Source organism: Salvia miltiorrhiza, chromosome 5 (assembly GCF_028751815.1).
Source record: "Salvia miltiorrhiza cultivar Shanhuang (shh) chromosome 5, IMPLAD_Smil_shh, whole genome shotgun sequence".
Lineage (NCBI taxonomy): Eukaryota > Viridiplantae > Streptophyta > Magnoliopsida > Lamiales > Lamiaceae > Salvia > Salvia miltiorrhiza.
The window spans coordinates 42,564,710-42,584,303 of NC_080391.1; the positions used below are offsets into that span (position 1 = coordinate 42,564,710).

General features: G+C 40.0%; 2 protein-coding genes across 5 annotated transcripts; one reads left to right on the plus strand and one right to left on the minus strand.

Annotated features, from left to right (window-relative positions):
- Window positions 1-251: 251 nt before the first annotated feature.
- Window positions 252-848, plus strand: LOC131025957 (uncharacterized). The gene has a single exon (XM_057955735.1). It carries the CDS (start codon window positions 252-254, stop codon window positions 846-848), a length of 597 nt encoding a protein of 198 aa, XP_057811718.1.
- A 13,169-nt stretch (window positions 849-14,017) lies between these two features.
- Window positions 14,018-19,334, minus strand: LOC131024630 (transcriptional repressor ILP1). Of its 4 annotated transcripts, none has more exons than XM_057954137.1 (6): window positions 19,126-19,282; window positions 17,514-18,962; window positions 16,074-16,750; window positions 15,328-15,610; window positions 14,940-15,229; window positions 14,018-14,327 (listed from the first exon to the last, which is right to left on the minus strand). In XM_057954137.1, exons 2-6 carry the CDS (start codon window positions 18,915-18,917, stop codon window positions 14,138-14,140), a joined length of 2,844 nt encoding a protein of 947 aa, XP_057810120.1. In that variant the 5' UTR covers window positions 18,918-18,962; window positions 19,126-19,282; the 3' UTR covers window positions 14,018-14,137. The 4 variants fall into 4 exon arrangements, with proteins under 4 accessions (XP_057810120.1, XP_057810119.1, XP_057810118.1 ...); XM_057954136.1 differs by having other exon boundaries at window positions 17,514-18,980; window positions 19,126-19,281; XM_057954135.1 differs by having other exon boundaries at window positions 17,514-19,010; window positions 19,126-19,281.
- Window positions 19,335-19,594: the final 260 nt, after the last annotated feature.

The window sequence follows — 19,594 nt, forward strand, 5'->3', positions numbered from 1 at the left end:
ACGCATTAAGTAATCAGTTCCGAACTGATTCTTCAACTGATACTTCAGTTGGTATCTTCAGTCTTCAGTTCTTCAATCCTTCGTCCTTCAGTCTTCAGTCTTCAGAACTGCTAACTAAACTATAAACGAACTCTAACACTTGAGTTCAAAAGGTTCTAGTCTATTACAATTAAGTCCTATGGATTTTGGTATCATCAAACCAAGGATTAGGATATTCCATAAAGTTTCCAACAATTTTCCCCTTTTTGATGATGCCAAAACCGTTGGTCCAACAGGGAAAAACCGTTGGTCCAACAGGGAAAGACTGGAGTTTAAAGTTGGAAGATGCCTTATGGGCATATCGAACCGCATACAAGACCCCGTTTGGAATGTCACCATACAGAATGGTTTATGGCAAAATGTGTCATTTACCGGTAGAGCCGGAGCACAAGGCCTTTTGGGCAGTCAATAAGGTGAACTATGACTGGAATGAGGCGGGGCAAGCAAGGAAACTTGAGATTCAAGAGTTAGAGGAAATCAGAAGAGAGGCGTATGACAATGCAGTTCTCTACAAGGAAAGAATGAAGAAAAGTCAAGACGCCCTGATCACAAACAAGCAGTTCAGCTATGGGCAAAAGGTCCTTTTGTACCAAACTCGGTTCAAATTTGCCTCAGGAAAGCTGAGTACAAAATGGACTGGGCTGTTTGAAGTACATGCCCAATTCCCAAATGGAGCCATCGAGGTCAAGAATCTAAAGTCAGGGAAAGTATTCAAGGTGAATGGGCAGAGACTGAAGGCCTATTATGGGCACGAACAGAAAATTGGGGAGGAGTTGGATCTATCCCCAGAAACAAATCACTCGGGATAACTTTGGGGTACTATGTCATGTTCAAGACGATAAATAGAGCACTGGCCAGGAGGTAAACTGGTGTTTTAGTTTTTCCCATTTGGTTTTTCATAAGTTTGTTTCTTTCTATGTTTTGCCTAGGAACTAGGTTTTACCCACAGCTGTGGGTGGGTTTGAGTTTCTCACCTTCGCGGGATTTTGAAATTTTATGTGCAGGTACCAGGAGAAGGAGTTTTGGACAGAAGTAATCCAGGGTTGGGACGTTCGATCCAAAGGCAAGTAGGACTCTCGGGCAAAACACCGACCGAAACCGCCTGACGCACGTCACATCATGTGACAGTTGTCAGCCCTATCCATCAAAAATCCTAAACCTCTACCCACAACGTCACTACCCTCAACCATCCAACTTCCCATAATCACTACCCCCTTTTCTCGGACCTTTCTCATACAAAAACCACCACCGCACCACCATGGTCTCCACACGCCCGAAGAACAAACTCAGAGGAATCCCCCAAGGCACAAAAATCGACCTCACCGGAGAAAGCCCCACACCATCCAAACCAAATCCACCCAGAAAAACCTCACGTCCGAAGTCCATTCCAATGGAAACCACACCACCTCCATCATCCAAAATCCTGCCGCAAGCCGAGAACCCCTCGCCGATAGACGAGAACGTCATTGACCAACTCACGACGGAGATTGACGTGCCAACCCTTGGCACCGGTGAACCTCATGCAATCATAGGAGAGGGCAAGTCCGCATCAAAAATAGCGAAGAAGAGTGAAGAGGAGGCCGCGAAGAAGAAGTAGCCGCCCTCTGCCTTAAAGAGAAAGAAACCGGCGGCTGAGAAATTGTCCACGCCAGCCGAAGGATCGTCGACTGAGAGAAATACCTTCGGGTTCAGTGCTGCAAGAGGAGCAGGGGGAATCTGGCGAGGATGCAGAGGAGACACCAGCCAATAGGAGGAAGAGAACTATGAATCCAACTCCAATCTGGATGATCAAAGGGGAACCGGTGTCCGCCCCGAGAAGCAGGAAGAAGACAACTGAGCTGTCGAAGAAGAAGGGGATTGTTGTGCTCAAGATCCCGGATATGGACTCGCTAGAGCAGTTGGGCGTACTGGGAAAGATCAAGGAGTATTTTTCCAACATAGGATGGGAGGCATTTTTGGAATGGCCAGGCCACGCGTACGAGGAAGTGGTAAGGGAAATTTTCGATTCGGTCCAGGTGGACATCAACCCCACCTGTGGCCCTCTGGGCATGAGCTTCTCCATGAAGGGGAAAACCAGAGACATGTCCATGAACGAGCTGAACCTGAATTTGGGGATGATGAAGTTGAAGCATCTGCAGAAAAAGGAGTACAAGGAAGCCAAAAGAGGAATCCCAACCTTCGACGCGCAGGAATGAGATGTCATGTAGGCAGACATTGGAGATAGAGGCCCGTTCAAGACACAAAAGGTCAAGGTGCACAGAATCCGTGATTCTGCCCTAAGGATGTGCCACCGCATCCTCTTTTACTCTCTCTTCGGGAAGCTGGACAGTGGGAATGCAATGTCCAAAAAGGATCTCTACATCCTTTGGGCAATGAACAACAAGGTGAAGCTCAACTTCGGGGCCTTCCTGATCGAGCACATAGAATCCATCATCAGCAAACCCAACCAAAGGCTCTCATGCATCCAGTTCACCACCGCATTTGCTCAACTGAACGAGATCGAGATCGAGGAAGGAAACACCAGAATCGAGGCAGAGAAGCTCAATGTGGAGGCTTTGATTCAAATGAGGGATGTGAGAATGGAGAAAGGTGTGCCCAAATTCATCAATCCAGAGGAGAGAGAAGTTTCGGCAGCCGAAGGCCAAAGCCCTACTGTGGGCAAAGGAAAGGAGAAGTTGGAGGAGTCAGAGTCAGAGGAAGATGAGAACCAGCTGGACAGGATTGAGTCCAGGATCGTGGAGACCCAGGTTGCGCTGGCTGCAACCCAAAAGGCCCTTCTGGCCTTCTTCAAGCATTAGGGCTTCAGGTACCCGCCTGCACCTGCCCCTTGAATTCTCACCCTCCCTAGGATATTAGTTTTTTTTTCGTGTCTTTTGTATTGTTTTGCGTGGTTGTTGTTTTGTGTTGTCGAGTCTGTTTGGCCAATGCTAAGGAAATGGTAACCTTTTGCCTACACCGGTGTTATGCCCAAAAGGCAAAACACTTGGTGCAGGCACCCAAAGCATTGGCCACTTGTGTTTTCTTTAGTTTTCTTTTGTTGGAGTCTGTTTGTTTTCCTTGACCCCCACCACACACCCACTTTGCTCAAAGCAAAGTGTGTGTGGGGGGGGGGGGGCAAAGCTTGTGTTACTGTTGTGTGGGGTAATCCCTGTTCTCACACCCTTTGCCTTAAGGCAAAGTTTGTGAGTGGGGGGGGAAGACCCATTTCTTTTAGTTTTCGTAGAGTCTTGTGTTAGCATGCTGTATTTCGAGGTTGCTCTGTTTTGATGGTTGTCGAGTTTTGATTGTGTATCCTCGCATATAGTTTACATTGTATATTACTACCCCCCTCCCCCTCCTTTTTCTTTTGATGGTTGTCGAGTTTTGATTATGTAAGTAGGAAATTCTAAACTGTTGTGCCGTATGTAGTTGAAGACGATGGATAGGGTTGTGAGCATATCACCCTGTGAGGATTTGAGCTAAACTGTGTTGTCTTATGCCCATGACAGTTTTTTCTTTCTTGTGTGAATATTGACATCTTGATTAGGGTAATGCTAGAACTTGCCTTGATTCTTATGTTGAACCATGTGTACATAGTCTAGGCGTGTCAAATGATTTATGCAATTCTTTCTTTAGCCCACAAAGCCAAATTGACCAACCCTACATCTATCACTTGTGAACCCTTTTGAGCTTAATAATTCATTTGAATTCACTGATAAATTTACTCAAATTTGAGCCGTCCTGGTCAAACTGAACTTAAGGGCAAAAGAAGGGAAGATAGTGTAGTGAATCTTATGGGCAGGACTAGTGCAAAAAAAAATTGCGAAATGGGACACCTAATCCCAAAATAAAGAGAAAGTCTAGAAAAAGAAAAAGAAAAATAAATAAATAAATAAAAAGAAAAGGGGAGAAGAAAAAAAGGGGAATTGATGTCTTAGGGAATATGTTCTTAGGCCCGTAAGAATAGGCATGGATCTTAAAAATCTGGGAGGTTTGTGCCCAGAATGAAGTTCAGGATGACCTTAGCCTCGTACCAAAAATTCTCACCTTACGCCTTAAGCCCCGTTACAACCCATAGAAGACCTAAGGAGACACACCTGGAACTTTGACTAAAGGGGGAGAGAATAGAAGATAGGCAAGCCTATGGTCAAAGCCCAACAAGATGTCCAGAGTGAAAACACAAGCCTAAACACTTGAGAGAAAGAGTGAAATGGGAGGAACATCCTCATGCCCACAACTTGATCTTGACTCAACTGATGGCAGGTGTTTTGTTTGATTCTACTGCTAATCTTCCTTTATAATCGTCATTATCTCTGTGTGGCTGAGAAACTATAGCATGATTTGTTGGTTTTTTGTTTTGTTTTCTGTTTCGTCTGTGTCTGCTCTTGGGCAAAGCCGCATGTGCACGCTTGAGGACAATCGTGTTTAAAGTGTGTGCGTGTGATGACCCCAAGATTGTGCTCTGTTTTCGAGTCTATTTTAGGTCTAGATAGAGTCGTTTCCTTTTGTTTTGTGTTGTATGGTCGCCTGGGAGGGCGTAGTTCTTTGGCAGGGCCTGCTTGTGGGCAAAAGGTGCTATAGGGGTCAGAATTGCTATCACCTTCCGTGAAAGAGGCATGTGCCGGAAGCAAGAGGGATTCAGAGGCAAAACCATCCCTTATGCCTAAAAGTACCGCACGGAAGCTGGCAGGCATTGGGAGGAGAATAGAGAAGGAAGTGAGAAGCGCAACAGACGGAAGAAGCATGATTGTGGAGTAGGCGCTTGATATGGGCCGAAGGTTGCAGCATCCAAGAAGAGACCGATAAGGCTAAACCCGTGCCTTATCCAAAAGGAAAGAAATCTTCAAGATACTAGGTCTGAAAGTGGATAGCATCTCCACGCCTTGCATGGATCCGGCCGCAACAACATGGACTGGGCCTTCTGTTGCCCTAGTCGCGCCTATATATACCCGAGGATCAGTCGAAGCCAAGGGTGTTGGAAAACCGGCTGGTGCGCATTTTAGTTTACGAGTTCTGGGGTTCAAGCTTGCCCAGGCTGTGGGCGTCATAACACTCATTTTTCCATGGTTTTTAGTGTTCATATAATGTCATTTTTATAAGGAATTGAGTGTTGGATGATTGTTTTGTGCTTTTATTGCTTTATCTTGTAAACTATGTTACTTGCTCGAACTTTGATGGATTTTACAGGATTTTCAAAATGAAATTTAGAAATATTATCAGAAATAGAAGTTGTAGTTCGTCTCAAGAGAAATTTGTGAGCGCAAACGGATTGTAAATCGGAGTTTGGACGAAAACGTTATGGCCAAACCAAGAAAGTCGCGCACAGCAGTGAATAGTGTTGACGGAAATTTCCGAATTTTCGGGAATTTTCGGGTTTTTTATATTTTCTCAGTATTTTCGAGTTTTACACTGTATTTATCTCTTGTGCCTATATATAGGTACTTTCACTGACCTATTAGACACATCTTTTCACATCTCTTCACTTCCTTTCCTTTTCTTTCTCTTTTTTCAGTTTTACATTCAGTTTCATAGATTAGATTTATTTCTGCAGATTCCAGCTGTTCATCCTGAATTCTTTTTGGGTTTTAATCTATTTTATTTTATTTCAATTATTTTCTTTTATTTATACTTTTATTTTATTTTATGATGTCTAGCTAGTTCTTTTATCTGAACCTAGGGTTTGTACAAAGTTGTTTTAATATGTGTGTTTGATTTGTTGATTTCAATTTGCCCTCCAACTTGTGATTCATGATTCCTGGTGCCTGTTTTCTTGTGAATTACCTGATCAATAATTTACATGTCTAGTTGTTCAGTTTGAGTCTTGAATGTGATAATTGTTCAGCCGATTCAGGAATGCATGATATAGTGTTAGCCTTGAGTCTTGAATGCGACAGGTGAAGCTATAGGAAGCTATTCTTTGTGTGCTATTTGGAGTTAATTTATTCCTTGGAGTCTTGAATGTGAAAAGGGGTAAATTAATCTACGTTCATAGGTGTTCGTTAGAGAAGCTTGTGAATAATAGAATGATCTTTCATCAGGGTTGGATTAAATTGGTAATTGAATCAATAGGTTGAATACATGTGTTTGATTAACAATAGTACATCCCTAGGGTCAAATTCTTATATTATTTGAGTTTTTATCCTGTTTTATTTTGTTTTGCTTGGATTTTAGTTTTGTTCTTCGTTTTCGTGGGAGTTTGCCTGAATACTACTAGAGTTTACTCGGGATTACTTAGAGTGATTTGTTATAATAGTCCATGTGGATACGATACTCGACTTGTTGTTTCTGTGCTACGATTACACTGTTTAGTTGCAGTTATTGTTGTTAAGAAATTAGTGATCAACTTTTTGGCGCCGTTGCCGGGGACTATTTAGAATATACTTTAATATTTCTGATTAGACTTAAGCATTATTTCAGGCTTTTATTTTTTTTTATTTTTTTTTTCATGGCTCCTGATGTTTGACTGATGTGTCCCTCAGAGTATAAGCATATAGTGGAAGATCTAGAAAGACTGCTCGAAGAATCGAACAGGCGTGCACAGCATCAGTCATATTCCAAGCTGCAGGATGCCGAGGAGAAAGATGAGGAGATTGAGAAAATAGCAGTTGATGAGCCCTCTACTCCAAAGGAGGATTTTAGCATCCCACATATTTCTGCTGCTATAGAGCATGTTTCTATTCCTGCTACTCTCAGGCCCGAGTACAAGCTTGCTACTCCAATCCCCCGCTGCTTGGCCAAGCCAAATCCAGATGAAAAGATAGTCAAGTTCTTGGAGATATCTTTGAAGCATAATGATCCCGATTGCTTTATTGTTGCTTGTGTGATTGGTTGGCATACCTTTGTAGAGGTGTTATGGGATTTAGAGGTTTATCTTCTTTTGATGCCTCTCTTTGTTTTCCACCGTGTGGGGATAGGATGAGCCATGAGGTATCGTCGAGCTCTAGACGTTAAATTAAGCATTTGTTGGGAGGTAACCCAACTGTTTTTCTTTGTTTTTTTTCGTTTTGTTTCTTTTTGTTTCTTTGTTTTCTTTGTTTTCTTCGTTTTGGGGTTTTAGTGCAGTGTTGAGCTTGGAAGATGTTGAACTCGCGCCTTGTTCATACCACCACCATGAAGCATGTGTTTCTGTGAGTAGTGACACACATATCATCATCCCTCCAAACTTATTTTCGAACTTATGTTCTATAATAAGTTTGGGGGAGGGGGGTGAGAGTAGATATGTGTATCACTTTTATTACTTTTGTTAGCTTTATTGTTTTATCCTGCTTGGTTGGTAGTGTGTGTTTTTTGTTTTTGAGATGTTTGTTAGCTCCATTAGATTTCTGGTGAGATACCAATGATGATTTCTGTGAAAAAAATTTGGAATTTGTTTTCCTTTCATGATTTGAGCATAATTGGAACTAATTTGCATAATTCTAGAGTGATTTTAACCTTGACTTTTAGACGTTGAATAAACCTGTGAGATTTTGAGCCATAACTGTTTATCATACACAGTTTATTCTTTGTTGTGAGTTTTGTCATGCACGTGGTGATCTTCTAGAACTTGCCATGGTTTCTGTGTTGAGGTTGCTGTTGTGCCCAGGATTAGGAGATGATTTTAGGCCATCTTTTGTTAGCCACATTTTTTCCCAAACACTGTCCTTAACGAAAAATTATCCTTTGTTATCCACTTTGAGCCTTTTTAGCTTTTATTCTTTAGCCGGATGATAGGGTGTGATGTAGTATATGGGAATCTTTGTGTGGTGAATATCATAGTGGGTTGTGAAAAAGAAGGGATGATACTGTGCTACTATTTACTCTTATAAGCTCTAGAAAGTTGTGAAAAGAAAAAACAAATTATTGAGAAAAAAAAGAGAAAAGAAAAAAAAAGAAAAAAAAGAGAGGAAAAAGTGTGAAGTCGAGTGTATATTGAGAAATTGATTAGAAAATCGACTTTGTGTGTTGGAAATAAATGGAGAGCATAAAAGAGTGTTTAGTATTGTTTTGTGATGATTAAATCCCTTGAGTTGTGTTGATTATGGTGATATAGTTGGGTGGAAGATGGAATTTATTCCATGCTTGATTAGTGAAGTCATAAGGTTGGTGTTCTTGATCTATTTGAGCCACTTAGCCTATATTTCCCTACCTTAACCAATGTCCCTACATTATAACCCAAAGAAAAAGGCCTTTTTGATCTTAGTCCTGGCACACTTTTAGTGATGGAGATTGTAGACGATTGGCAAGCTTATGATAAGTGATCTGCATTGCATTGAATTCGATGAGAGCATACACGTCCTATATATTCCATCAAATTGAGAGTTGAGTGATACACATACCTTGTGAGATTCAATTGTTTGGAATGTCAAGGTTGATTTTGCTATAGGTTGTGTTTATTGGTGAATTTTATGCTTAATTATTGAGGATTTGAGAATTCTATCATTTATCTTTCGGAGGCATCGATGAGCTAGATTTCTTACCCATTCGTGTTATTGATTGTGTTCTTCTCATTATTCGAGGACGAACAATGGCTTAAGTTTGGGGGAGTTGATAACACTCATTTTTCCATGATTTTTAGTGTTCATATAATGTCATTTTTATAAGGAATTGAGTGTTGGATGATTGTTTTGTGCTTTTATTGCTTTATCTTGTAAACTATGTTACTTGCTCGAACTTTGATGGATTTTACAGGATTTTCGAGATGGAATTTGGAAATATTGTCAGAAATAGAAGTTAGATCTCAAGAGGAGTTCGTGAGCGCAAACGGATTGTAAATCGGAGTTCGGACGAATAAAGTTATGGCCAAAACAAGAAAGTCGCGCACAGCAGTGAATAGTGTTGACGGAAATTTCCGATTTTTTGGGAATTTTCGGGTTTTTATATTTTCTCAGTATTTTCGAGTTCTACACTGTATTTATCTCCTGTGCCTATATATAGGTCCTTTCCCTGACCTATTAGACACATCTTTTCACATCTCTTCACCTCCTTTCTTTTTCTTTTTCTTTTTTCAGTTTTACATTCAGTTTTCATAGATTAGATTTATTTCTACAGATTCCAGCTGTTCATCCTGAATTCTTTTTGGGTTTTAATCTATTTTATTTTATTTCAATTGTTTTCTTTTATTTATGCTTTTATTTTATTTTATGATGTCTAGCTAGTTCGTTTATCTGAACCTAGGGTTTGTACAAAGTTGTTTTAATATGTGTGTTTGATTTGTTGATTTCAATTTGCCCTCCAACTTGTGATACTTGTGATTCATGATTCCTGGTGCCTGTTTTCTTGTGAATTACCTGATCAATAATTTACATGTCTAGCTGTTCAGTTTGAGTCTTGAATGCGATAATTGTTCAGCCGATTCAGGAATGCATGATATAGTGTTAGCCTTGAGTCTTGAATGCGACAGGTGAAGCTATAGGAAGCTATTCTTTGTGTGCTATTTGGAGTTAATTTATTCCTTGGAGTCTTGAATGTGAAAAGGGGTAAATTAATCTACGTTCATAGGTGTTCGTTAGAGAAGCTTGTGAATAATATAGTGATCTTTCATCAGGGTTGGATTAAATTGGTAATTGAATCAATAGGTTGAATACATGTGTTTGATTAACAATAGTACATCCCTAGGGTCAGAGTGTTCTATTATTTGAGTTTTTATCCTGTTTTATTTTGTTTTGTTTGGATTTTAGTTTTGTTCTTCGTTTTCATGGGAGTTTGCCTGAATACTACTAGAGTTTACTCGGGATTACTTAGAGTGATTCGTTATAATAGTCCATGTGGATACGATACTCGACTTGTTGTTTTTGTGCTACGATTACACTGTTTAGTTGCAGTTATTGTTGTTAAGAAATTAGCGATCAGGACGTGGTTCTAGGATATTTTGTTTATGCTCATTGCGGCACTTTTGGCCGTAAGCACTCTTTTATTTCTTTAAGTACTTTCAGTTTGTTCTTAATCATGTATTTTGCTTTTGTTATTTACTTTATGCCCGGCTAGTTTTATATTCTGATTTGGGCAAGATGATCTAAGCATGAACACTTAACTCGAGAGGTCTAATTTGGGCATAACAACTGTATGAGCATATTCCCGATACACTAGGTTTGATTCTAATAAGGTTGTAACAACTTGGTTAATTAATTGATCACTAGTTAACTAGGGAGTTTTGGCCACAAGTAAACTTTGGGCAAAGGCGAGACGCCATCGATCTCCAAAATAGTACAATGAGTGTTGGAGCCGTGACTGCGGTGAAATATCTGCGTAAGAGTCAAGTGGGTCTATCTAATTCTTAAAGCATTCTGGGCAAAGCACAACTACCGATAGGCCATCGCAGAGAGCGTGGATGTTGCCCGGGGTAGTTGATTTTCATTAGTGGTAACTTCTAAGGGAACATAAACTGAAAGGATAGATTGGGCAAGGGGTTTTTGCGTGCATGACGAGTGACAATAGGGGCGCAACAATTCTTATGCCTATAACCACTGGTATGCGAGTATAGTAATTTATCTTTGCACCAATGATCGAGTGCCTAGTTCATGCTTAGTGATTCGAACCCAAGTCAGGATTGTGTTGTTATTTGATTCATTTACCTTTGTTATTTCAGTTTAGTTGGAAACTCTGTTCTGCCCATAAGCACGTTGTGGTCAGAACCCGTAAGAATACAAAACCTTTTTAGTGATACCCTTGTAGGAGGAGTTACTGCTCAGTTTCCTGTGGATTCGACTCTGAACTTACCACTAGCTAGTCTAGTTGTGGTCACAGGATATTTTATTTGCGCGAAGCTCAAACGACGGCTTCATCACTGCACCATCGTGATTAAACCAGTCTTGAGCTCAAAATTATTTGTGTTGACTCTTGGAGGCTCGTGAAAATGATATTGCGGAGTGAACGCCTCATTGATTGGGGCCTGTTTCTGCTCGCCGGCATTTTTCTGAGCATCCAACAACGCCTGCAGATGTTCTCACAACACACGGACTTCTTCTGCAGTAGCAGCCATCGTGTTTGGTGTGGCTTCTCTTTTCTTGTTGTTGTTAAGGTGGAGCGTGGCTTCAATCTCTGGATCAAAATCTTCAAGAGGTAGATTCCGAGATCGCGTGTTCATGCACTACCTAGAAAACTCCAAGCACAAGAATGAGGACCGTAGAAATGACAAAGAACAGAATTTAAATAAACTTGTTCGCTATTTTTATTTGACACGCCGCAAGTGTACGGATGCAATTGTGTACAGTAGTAAGCAAGGTCGTATTCCACATAGACTGAATTAACCAATTCCTATCTTAAATTATTTCACTCTATCTGGACAAACGAAATTAAGAGTTTTAGTTCTGAAAACAAATTAAGTAAATAAACACAGGAAAGAAAATAAATCAAACTATGAAAATACGGAGTAACAGAAAAGAGAAGGTTTCCCAAGGTAAAGGTTTCAACAGATTCTCCTAACTAACATGTTCAATTCAATTAATAAGATGATTCCTAAGGCAATCTCTAAGCTAGTTTATACCCACTCCCGTTGATTACATGCAAGGCTACCATCCCTGGATCACACTTCTAACATGTAACTCCTAAAAGTTCCTAGGATTAATGCGCTCACAATTATCAATTCCCTTTAGAATTAAAATAAATGTGTTCTATGTTCTTAGTTCAGGTAATAATCATCATCTCCCGATCTCAAATTAAAACCTATGATTATGCTAAATTGGTGATCAAGCAATAAAGCAAACAATTATAACAAGAACATAAAAATGAATAACAGTCTCAATTAATTGAATCAAACATTCAGAAATTCAAATCATGTCTACTCCCTAAACCCTGGGAAAAAGGGATTTTAGCCACACATAGACATATGACTAAAAATCAATATCTCAAACAAACAAATAAACATTCAATAAAAACCGTAGTAAAGTTGAGATTCTTTTGTTCTTGCTCCAATGATGTTCTCCGTCTCTTTAAAGCTCTCCAAAAGATGTCAAAAAATGATAAAAGCTGATAAAAGATTGATAAAAGGTCTGCAGAATAAGTTCTTGGGGAGTATTTATATGTCATAGGTCTTGTAGCTCTCAAAAATACCCAAAATCACTAAAAAAATCGAATTTTTGGGCGAAAATACGGAGTCTTGCGCGGCCGGATAGCTGGCCCGCATGACGAAACAGAACTCCTGACAGCTTTGCGCACCAATTTTGTTTTGGCTCGTTCTCCCTCGTCCGAACTCCGATTTACGATCCGTTTGCGCTCACGAACTCCTCTCGAGACGAACTACAACTTTTATTTCAGCCAATTCTTCCAAATTCGACTTCATTATTTCTGAAAATTCGTTCAAACAACAAGAAAGTGACAAGTTCTTGACCATAAACCAATATAAGCTCAAATGAATCATCAAACACACAAAATCCTCATAACTAAACATCAAATATGACACACCAAGAGGTAAAAATGCATGTTTATCAAGGGGATGTCATTATCCTATACCGGATACGGGTACTAATACAGATAACCAAATATCATATATTAACCGCTATCACCCAAGATACAGAGTACTCAAGTTAATATATAACTCTCACCCATAGTAAATCAAAGTGATACACAAATCAACATATATTTTTGAAACCTTATTAGTATTAAGATCTTATTAAGTTACCGAGATCTTGATCCTTCACATATGTCAGATAGAAGAATACATCTCATTGTGATCCTATCAATACGTTACAACGTACCAATATAGACAAGTAGTCAAGACAAACTCCTTTCATCTATACAGCAGCCTAAACCAACGACTCACATTACAACGTACCAGTATAGACAAGTAGTCAAGACAAACTCCTTCTATCTATACTGCAGCCTAAACAGTCATCTCGACTGTGATCAGTTTATATCTCTTATGATTATTCCAATTATATGGTCTTTTGTGATCTACAACACACAATTTAATCTACTTATATAGAGACAAAAGACATACATATGCAATCATGAACGCAATCAGATAGGAGATTAAATAGTGAACTTAGGAAACATTGTATACAAGCATAAAACGTTCTTGCTTTCAGTATACAAATCCAACAGAGTCTGCACCACAAAGAACTCGAACTCAAGACCTTTGGTTTAAACATTAACTCCTTACCTCTTGGCCAAACACACCTAAAACGTGGTAGAATTGAATTAAAATTAATTTTAATTATTAAAATTAAAATAATTGAATTTTTAAAATTAAAACTGTTATGGGCATAAGACAGCACAGTTTAGCTCAAATCCTCACATGGTGATATGCTCACAACCCTATCCATCGTCCTCAACTACATACGGCACAGCAGTTTAGAATTTCCTACTTACACAATCAAAACTCAACAACCATCAAAAGAAAAATGAGGGGGAGGGGGGGAAGTAATATACAATGTAAACTATATGCGAGGATATACAATGTATCATTTCTATTAGAATGATGCGGAAAAAAATAACCGTTAAACTGCTCTTTTATACTCCCTCCGTCCGCCAAGATTATGTAAAAATTACTATATTTGGCGTCCGCCAAGATTATGTCACTTTTCTTTTATGGCAATGGTCCCACCATCCTCTTTAATATTTTATCCTTACTAACACTCTTTATTTACAAAAAATCCACTCAAAATTCAATCTCAACCACACATCTCATAAAGTGGTGGGATCCTTTCTCCACTACATCAAAATCATCACCAATTTTATTAAATCTCGTGCCCAAGCAATTTTACATAATTTTGGCGGACGGAGAGAGTATAATAATACTCCCTCCATCCACGAAATGAGTACCCATTTGTGGACGGCACGGGTTTTAAGAAATGTATGGAGTGTAGTGTGAATAATTTAAGGATCCCACTTTTTTAGTGTATTAATTAAAGAGATGTGTGGGGTACACTTGCCAAAAAGGGAAATGGGTACTCATTTCGTGGACGGACGAAAAAGGAAATATGAGTACTCATTTCGTGGACGGAGGAAGTAATATATAGAAATGATACGGAGGCAGTAACCAAAAGAAACAGGAGGGGGAGGGCGGTAGTACACAACAACACAGTTGAAAATTCTAGAAATATTGTCAGTTTCTCAGTAACAGCAAAGATGATGGATACATGTAGCCCGTTCAAAACTGTATACACCACGGCTACTGTAATATCAAAATTGTACAAAGACAACATCAAAGAGCTTCCTTGAGATTGAAGCTTCTTGACAACGCTCTCGCATGGTCGTACTCGTTCAGCTCCACCAGCATTTTCTTCAATCGTCTCACCAGTTTACCCGTTTCACTCTCCATGCCACCGCTCACGTGTTTTCTCTCCACTGTCTTGCCCAGCAGCAACAAGTAGTCCACCAATGGCTGCAGTTTACTATCAACAAAACGAGGAAGAGTTAATACGAGGTTTTGTTGCTGCTTTCCGCCATAGGTAGGACATCAACACCACTTAGTTCTCTATTGAATGCACAGTCAAAAGCTCGAAACCGCTTTATGTACGAGAATACCAAGCTATTCATATATATTACAGACCAACAAAATCATAAGTTCATCAATTTGGAAAATGTCTTAACATTAGTATACAAGTATTCTATAGATTTGGAAGGGGCATGTTACAAGCCAATCTGCATTAGCAAAGTTGGCGGTCGATACAGTTTCAGTAAAAGCTCAGGAAGAGATACATATTATACTGGTCGTAGTCATAGATTTACCCAGTAAAATCCATTTTTGCGGCATACAGAATGGAAGTGAATCTATTATATACTGTGTAACTTCCAAATATTTGACAGAAAAGAGAACACAAAATCACAATATGCAAGAACCATGAAAACTGACACCAGAATACACAAATACGCATTGCAAAATCGAAACATGGGAAAATTATCGGAAGAAGATTAAGAGCAGGAAGGTAATTAGCACCAAATCTATCATCGAGAATGAGCTCAGAACAAACTGAGTGAGTTTATGAAATGCAAAGAAGCCATACCTCTGGTCCCTTTTGACACTAGGACCTGTCCAGACATCATAAAGTGAAGCAATCACCCTCTCTGTTCGTATAATTGCTTCATGCACGTTTGCCTGTATGCTGTGCAGATGAGGAAGAATCTTGCCACATAACAGTCCATCAAGAGCAATCTTCTCAACGACGGGAAGAGCAAGAACCTTACTCCATAGGCTTATGTTCCTCAACAAGCGAACAGAGGTGCCAAACCTATATGCAGCAACTCGTGCTGCATCAGGTACCGCCTTCACTTCGAGTGGGCTCCATGTGGGGACCTATTTTAAGAATCACGAGACAGAAAACATCACTGAGAAATATTGATATGACACATCAATATAAAGAAAGACCCAGTTATAAAGTTTAGATACATTACCACCAAATCATTCACAGCATTGGTGAGACGGTCAAGAAGAACAGTTAACAATTTCCCAAGAGCTTCACTAGAGGAACCTACACAGTAGGAGGCCAAGAACATAGCAGAAACAGCATACTTCGTTTCACGGGTACTAAGAATGTCGTAACAAAAGGCTAACTGATGGTGCAGAATAGGAAGAAGAAGTTTTTCAACCAGCTGAGGAATAAGATTTGTATCGCCATCAGCTTCCTCTCCATTCTTTCCATTTTCATCTTCCGGATACTTTAAGAGCAACGAATACCTACACAGTACACAGTTGAATTTATAAATACACGATTATGTAGTCCTTAAATTTCTAAATATAGAAGATGAGATAACTCGAGCATATAGTTTACATTGTATATCCTCGCATCATTCCTAATTTTCAAAGTTTCAACATGTTTCCTAGTGCAACATTATATTTTTAACAGAACATCTTCACAAGTAATGCTGTAAAATTTCAAAGAAAAATCCCAGAATGTGTGAACAGAGAAACTGACCAGACTACCATTCAATAAATGGAAAACAATAATGTTTATCAAGAAAATAAAGCCAAGAAACCATACATATGAAGATGTTTCATTCATATTCCTGTTTTGTGCACTTGTCCTCAGTTTCTTCCCAGATAATATTCTACTAAAATTAAAGGGGGATATAAGTAACCAGAATGGGAGTGTTCAATACCCATGGTAAATAAAAAAGTAAACAGCAAATAATGTACGTACCACTCCATATCCCTAAAATCTGCATCTTCATGAAGTGGGTCCCACTTTAGAAGCTCCAATCTCACATAAGGTGAAAAAATAGCAGGTATGCTTTTATACATATATGCGTCGCGGTAGCTTGTTGCATAGCCTGTCTTCCATTTCTCAAATTTTTCCACAACCATTGAAAATTGAGAAAATTTATCCGCTCCATCACTTAAAATTTTGCCAGCTACCTGAAGTAATTGATTATGGGTTGACTCATGAGCACTATTCTCACTATCACTCTCATCAGTGCTGAATTCTCCTTCCATAAGTTGAACAGAACTATCATTTTCCATGGCCAACTTCCTCTTTGAGTCGGCTTTCGCTCGCCTTCGTTTCCGAGCTTCTGATCTTCTAGTAATATCCATTCGTTTCTGCAGATTTACATCTCTACCGAATTCATCTAGCTCCACTGGTGCACCTTTAGCTGCTCTTGCATTAGAAGAGGCAGCCTGGGAAGGAGTGATAGCTGCTGCTACTTTTTCCGCACTGCTTCCTTTACGGAGCTCTGCCCTTGCTGCAGCAATAGCTAGTTCTATCTCAGATATTTCGTCAACATTATCTGCAGCTCTTCTTTCTATAATGGCTCTTGCACGTTCTTCATGAAGCTTCTGCATTTGTTCTTCGAGTTCCTCAATGAAAGGAGCTTTATGCTGTGAATGCAAATTGAGCCAAATTTATAAGGGAAATCTCTTTACCCGCATATTAAAACAAGTTAAGAGGATGATTAAGACACAAACCCAAGTAAAATAGCAAACAATAAGCAATGGATAGTCGAATGTATGTGCCATATACCCAGGTTCGTCAAAGATAGATAATTCAGACTGCTGAAGGAGATCGGGTCGTGAAAATAATCGGATGATAGTTGCAAAGTATATAGAAATTATAGATAGTTACCTTTAATTTTTTTGTGATATTGCTTTCACTAGTTTACATAATTTTAATAATTCCAATATCTAGAATTCTTCATGTTGCCCTTGTCCGTAATATATGTAAACTCAAAAAAGGATGAATAATTGCCCAAACCAATACATGGCTCTACATCCAATCCACTGAGTTCTACATTAGTTTTCATAACACTACAAAGAAAAGTTTTATCAAATTCACAATATTTAATCACAAACTTATAGATGCTATCATCCTTTTCTGCAATGTTCCGCTACACTCTTGGGCCACTTATATTCTGTTTGTTTTGGCAGAAGAGTACTTGCTCGTGGAGGTACAATATGAGTACATGACAACTTAATGGTTTGTTACTAGTCTCTCAACCAACAAAACAGAAATGGTTTTGTATTTCTTATATGGACATGATGAATCAAAAATTACATTTCCATGAAAGTGTAACAAAGAAGCATAGTAGGTTCAGACGTCAATGAATTAACCAACATTACAAGAGACAAAACTCTATATTCATACCTGCAAAAATTCACATATAGCAGAAACATAGTCACGAAGCTTTTGCATAAAGCGGAACTTCTCATCGGCAGCAGACAAGGAATCCTCCAGGCTAGTAACATTCAGCAAAGAAGAAGAGAGATTTTCCTCTGTCTTCGCCAAAGACACTATTGTCCGGGCATGAGATTCCTGAATCCTCTTGAGGTTCTCAGTCATGGCTTTTCTAGCAAGCTCGGCCTGCTGAGATATAGACATATCACCAGAACCAAACATGTCGAAACTAGCCCCTCCAACACTGTTATAGCTACTTCTACCATCCACATTTTGGGCAGGATGATGCATTCCACTAGGAACTGCACCAGGGTACCCAAAACTAGACGGCAACATACCACTCGGACGAATGCTACTTACACCACCAACAGCAGCGCCCGCTCCTTGGCTTCCAAGCCCTTCATCCAGCCTCTTTCCCAACCCTTTCCTCACCTGCTCTTCCTCCCACATCTTATCCTCCTCGTCCTCTTCATCACTAACCACTTCCATTCCCCTCTCCTTCGGCAATGGCCTCTCCTCAAAATCCTCGAAAACACCTTTCTTGTCACGGCCACCAATTTTGTCACCAAAAAATCCAATCCTCCCTTGAAACTCCGGCTCCTCATCACTCAAACCCTCAGCCTCTCCATGATTACTACCTCCATCCAATGCTATGTAATCCGGAGCCGCAGCCCTGGCCTGCCTCAGCCTCTCCCTCTTCGCCCTGATCGCTTCTATCGTGGCCTGGTCCGGTATCCCTTCTTTATCATCCCTAAAACCCGGCCCTATCCGAATATCCATCAATTGAGCTTCAACACCGGAATCTTTGTCCTTCCGATCAAGCACCATATCATCATCACTACTATCCTGACCTTTTCCAGTAGCTCCGGCATCCAATGCACTTGAAACCACGGGTTTGATCAAACCCTTTAACACTACAACAGGCCCAGGGTCGGGCTTTGGCCTATTACGAGCGGGCGCAGCGAGGGTTTTAGTATTCTTCTGAAGCTCTAATAGGGCTTCTTTCGTGTAGACGCCAGCCTGTGGCTGGACATTGGAGGGGAGGGACGAGGATGGAGGGTGAGGGGCAATTCGGTCTTTTGAGGATGTGAGCTTATGGGCCGAAGATGATTTGGGGAATCGCGACGAGGAAGACGGCTTCGGCGGCGGCCGAGAAAACGGAGATTCTTCGTCGTCGTCATCGGCGAAGGAAAGGAGATTTTTGGCGGCGGACTGAGGGGTCGGCTTTTTGGGTTTATTGGTGGTGGAGGGTTTGTTTGTGGTGGCTGGGGTTCCGTTGGTTTTGGTGGCGGATGGGGTGACGAAGTTGCGGGCGTCTTCATCTTCATCGTCGCCAGACCGTCGGCGGAAGTTGCGGGATTTGGCGCTGCTCATGGCGGCGGCCGATGATAGGTTTTTGTTTAGCCGGTTTTCTGCATCCTACAACGCGATTTAAAGCTTTTGGCAATTCCGGTTACGAGGAGGAATCTAATTGGCTTCAAATAATTACATGTCGGTATTTACATTTAAACAGTTTATAGTATGATTAATAGATTATAAGCCCAAAAATATTGAATAAAAAAGTTAAATTTATCGTCTTTACCTTTGAGTTGTCTAATTGGCTTTGGTGGCGGGGAATCTAACTGGCTTCAAATAAATGCATCTCATTGAACTTTTTTTTCGATTGAATTTTTTTCTCCTCTACGCTAGATTTCCTCTAGGGTTTTGAGAGAACAATCCTTCCGTTGCTTTTAATGGCGGTTTTCCCCCTTAATCAGAGGAAGAGTTTTTTTTGTTGTTTTTGAAATATAAATCCTATCCCTCAAAAAAAAAAAAAAAAAATATAAATCCTAGATTCAAAGGTTGGTCAAACAACTAAAGCTTTCGGAAGAGGCTGATGGTTCCACAGTTTATCTCAGCCACTCTGACGGAAACTTTACGTGATAACTCTAAAGTCTTTTTGGCCTAAAAAGTTTTTGTTGGGCAACAAATTAACAAAGATCTTCTTCTCACGCAATTGTAGTACATACTCATGTCACAACAACGCATTGATGTGGAAATAGTGGGTTCCA

Excerpts from the sequence above, each read along its gene's own strand:
- LOC131024630 (XM_057954134.1), bottom strand. The coding sequence starts at position 18,917 with ATGAGCAGCGCCAAATCCCGCAACTTCCGCCGACGGTCTGGCGACGAT. Across the intron at positions 15,611-16,073 it reads GATTTTAGGGATATGGAGTG|GTATTCGTTGCTCTTAAAGT; the intron begins GTACGTACATTA and ends TGTACTGTGTAG. Across the intron at positions 15,230-15,327 it reads ATGCTGTGAATGATTTGGTG|GTCCCCACATGGAGCCCACT; the intron begins GTAATGTATCTA and ends TTCTTAAAATAG.
- LOC131025957 (XM_057955735.1), top strand. The coding sequence starts at position 252 with ATGCCAAAACCGTTGGTCCAACAGGGAAAAACCGTTGGTCCAACAGGG.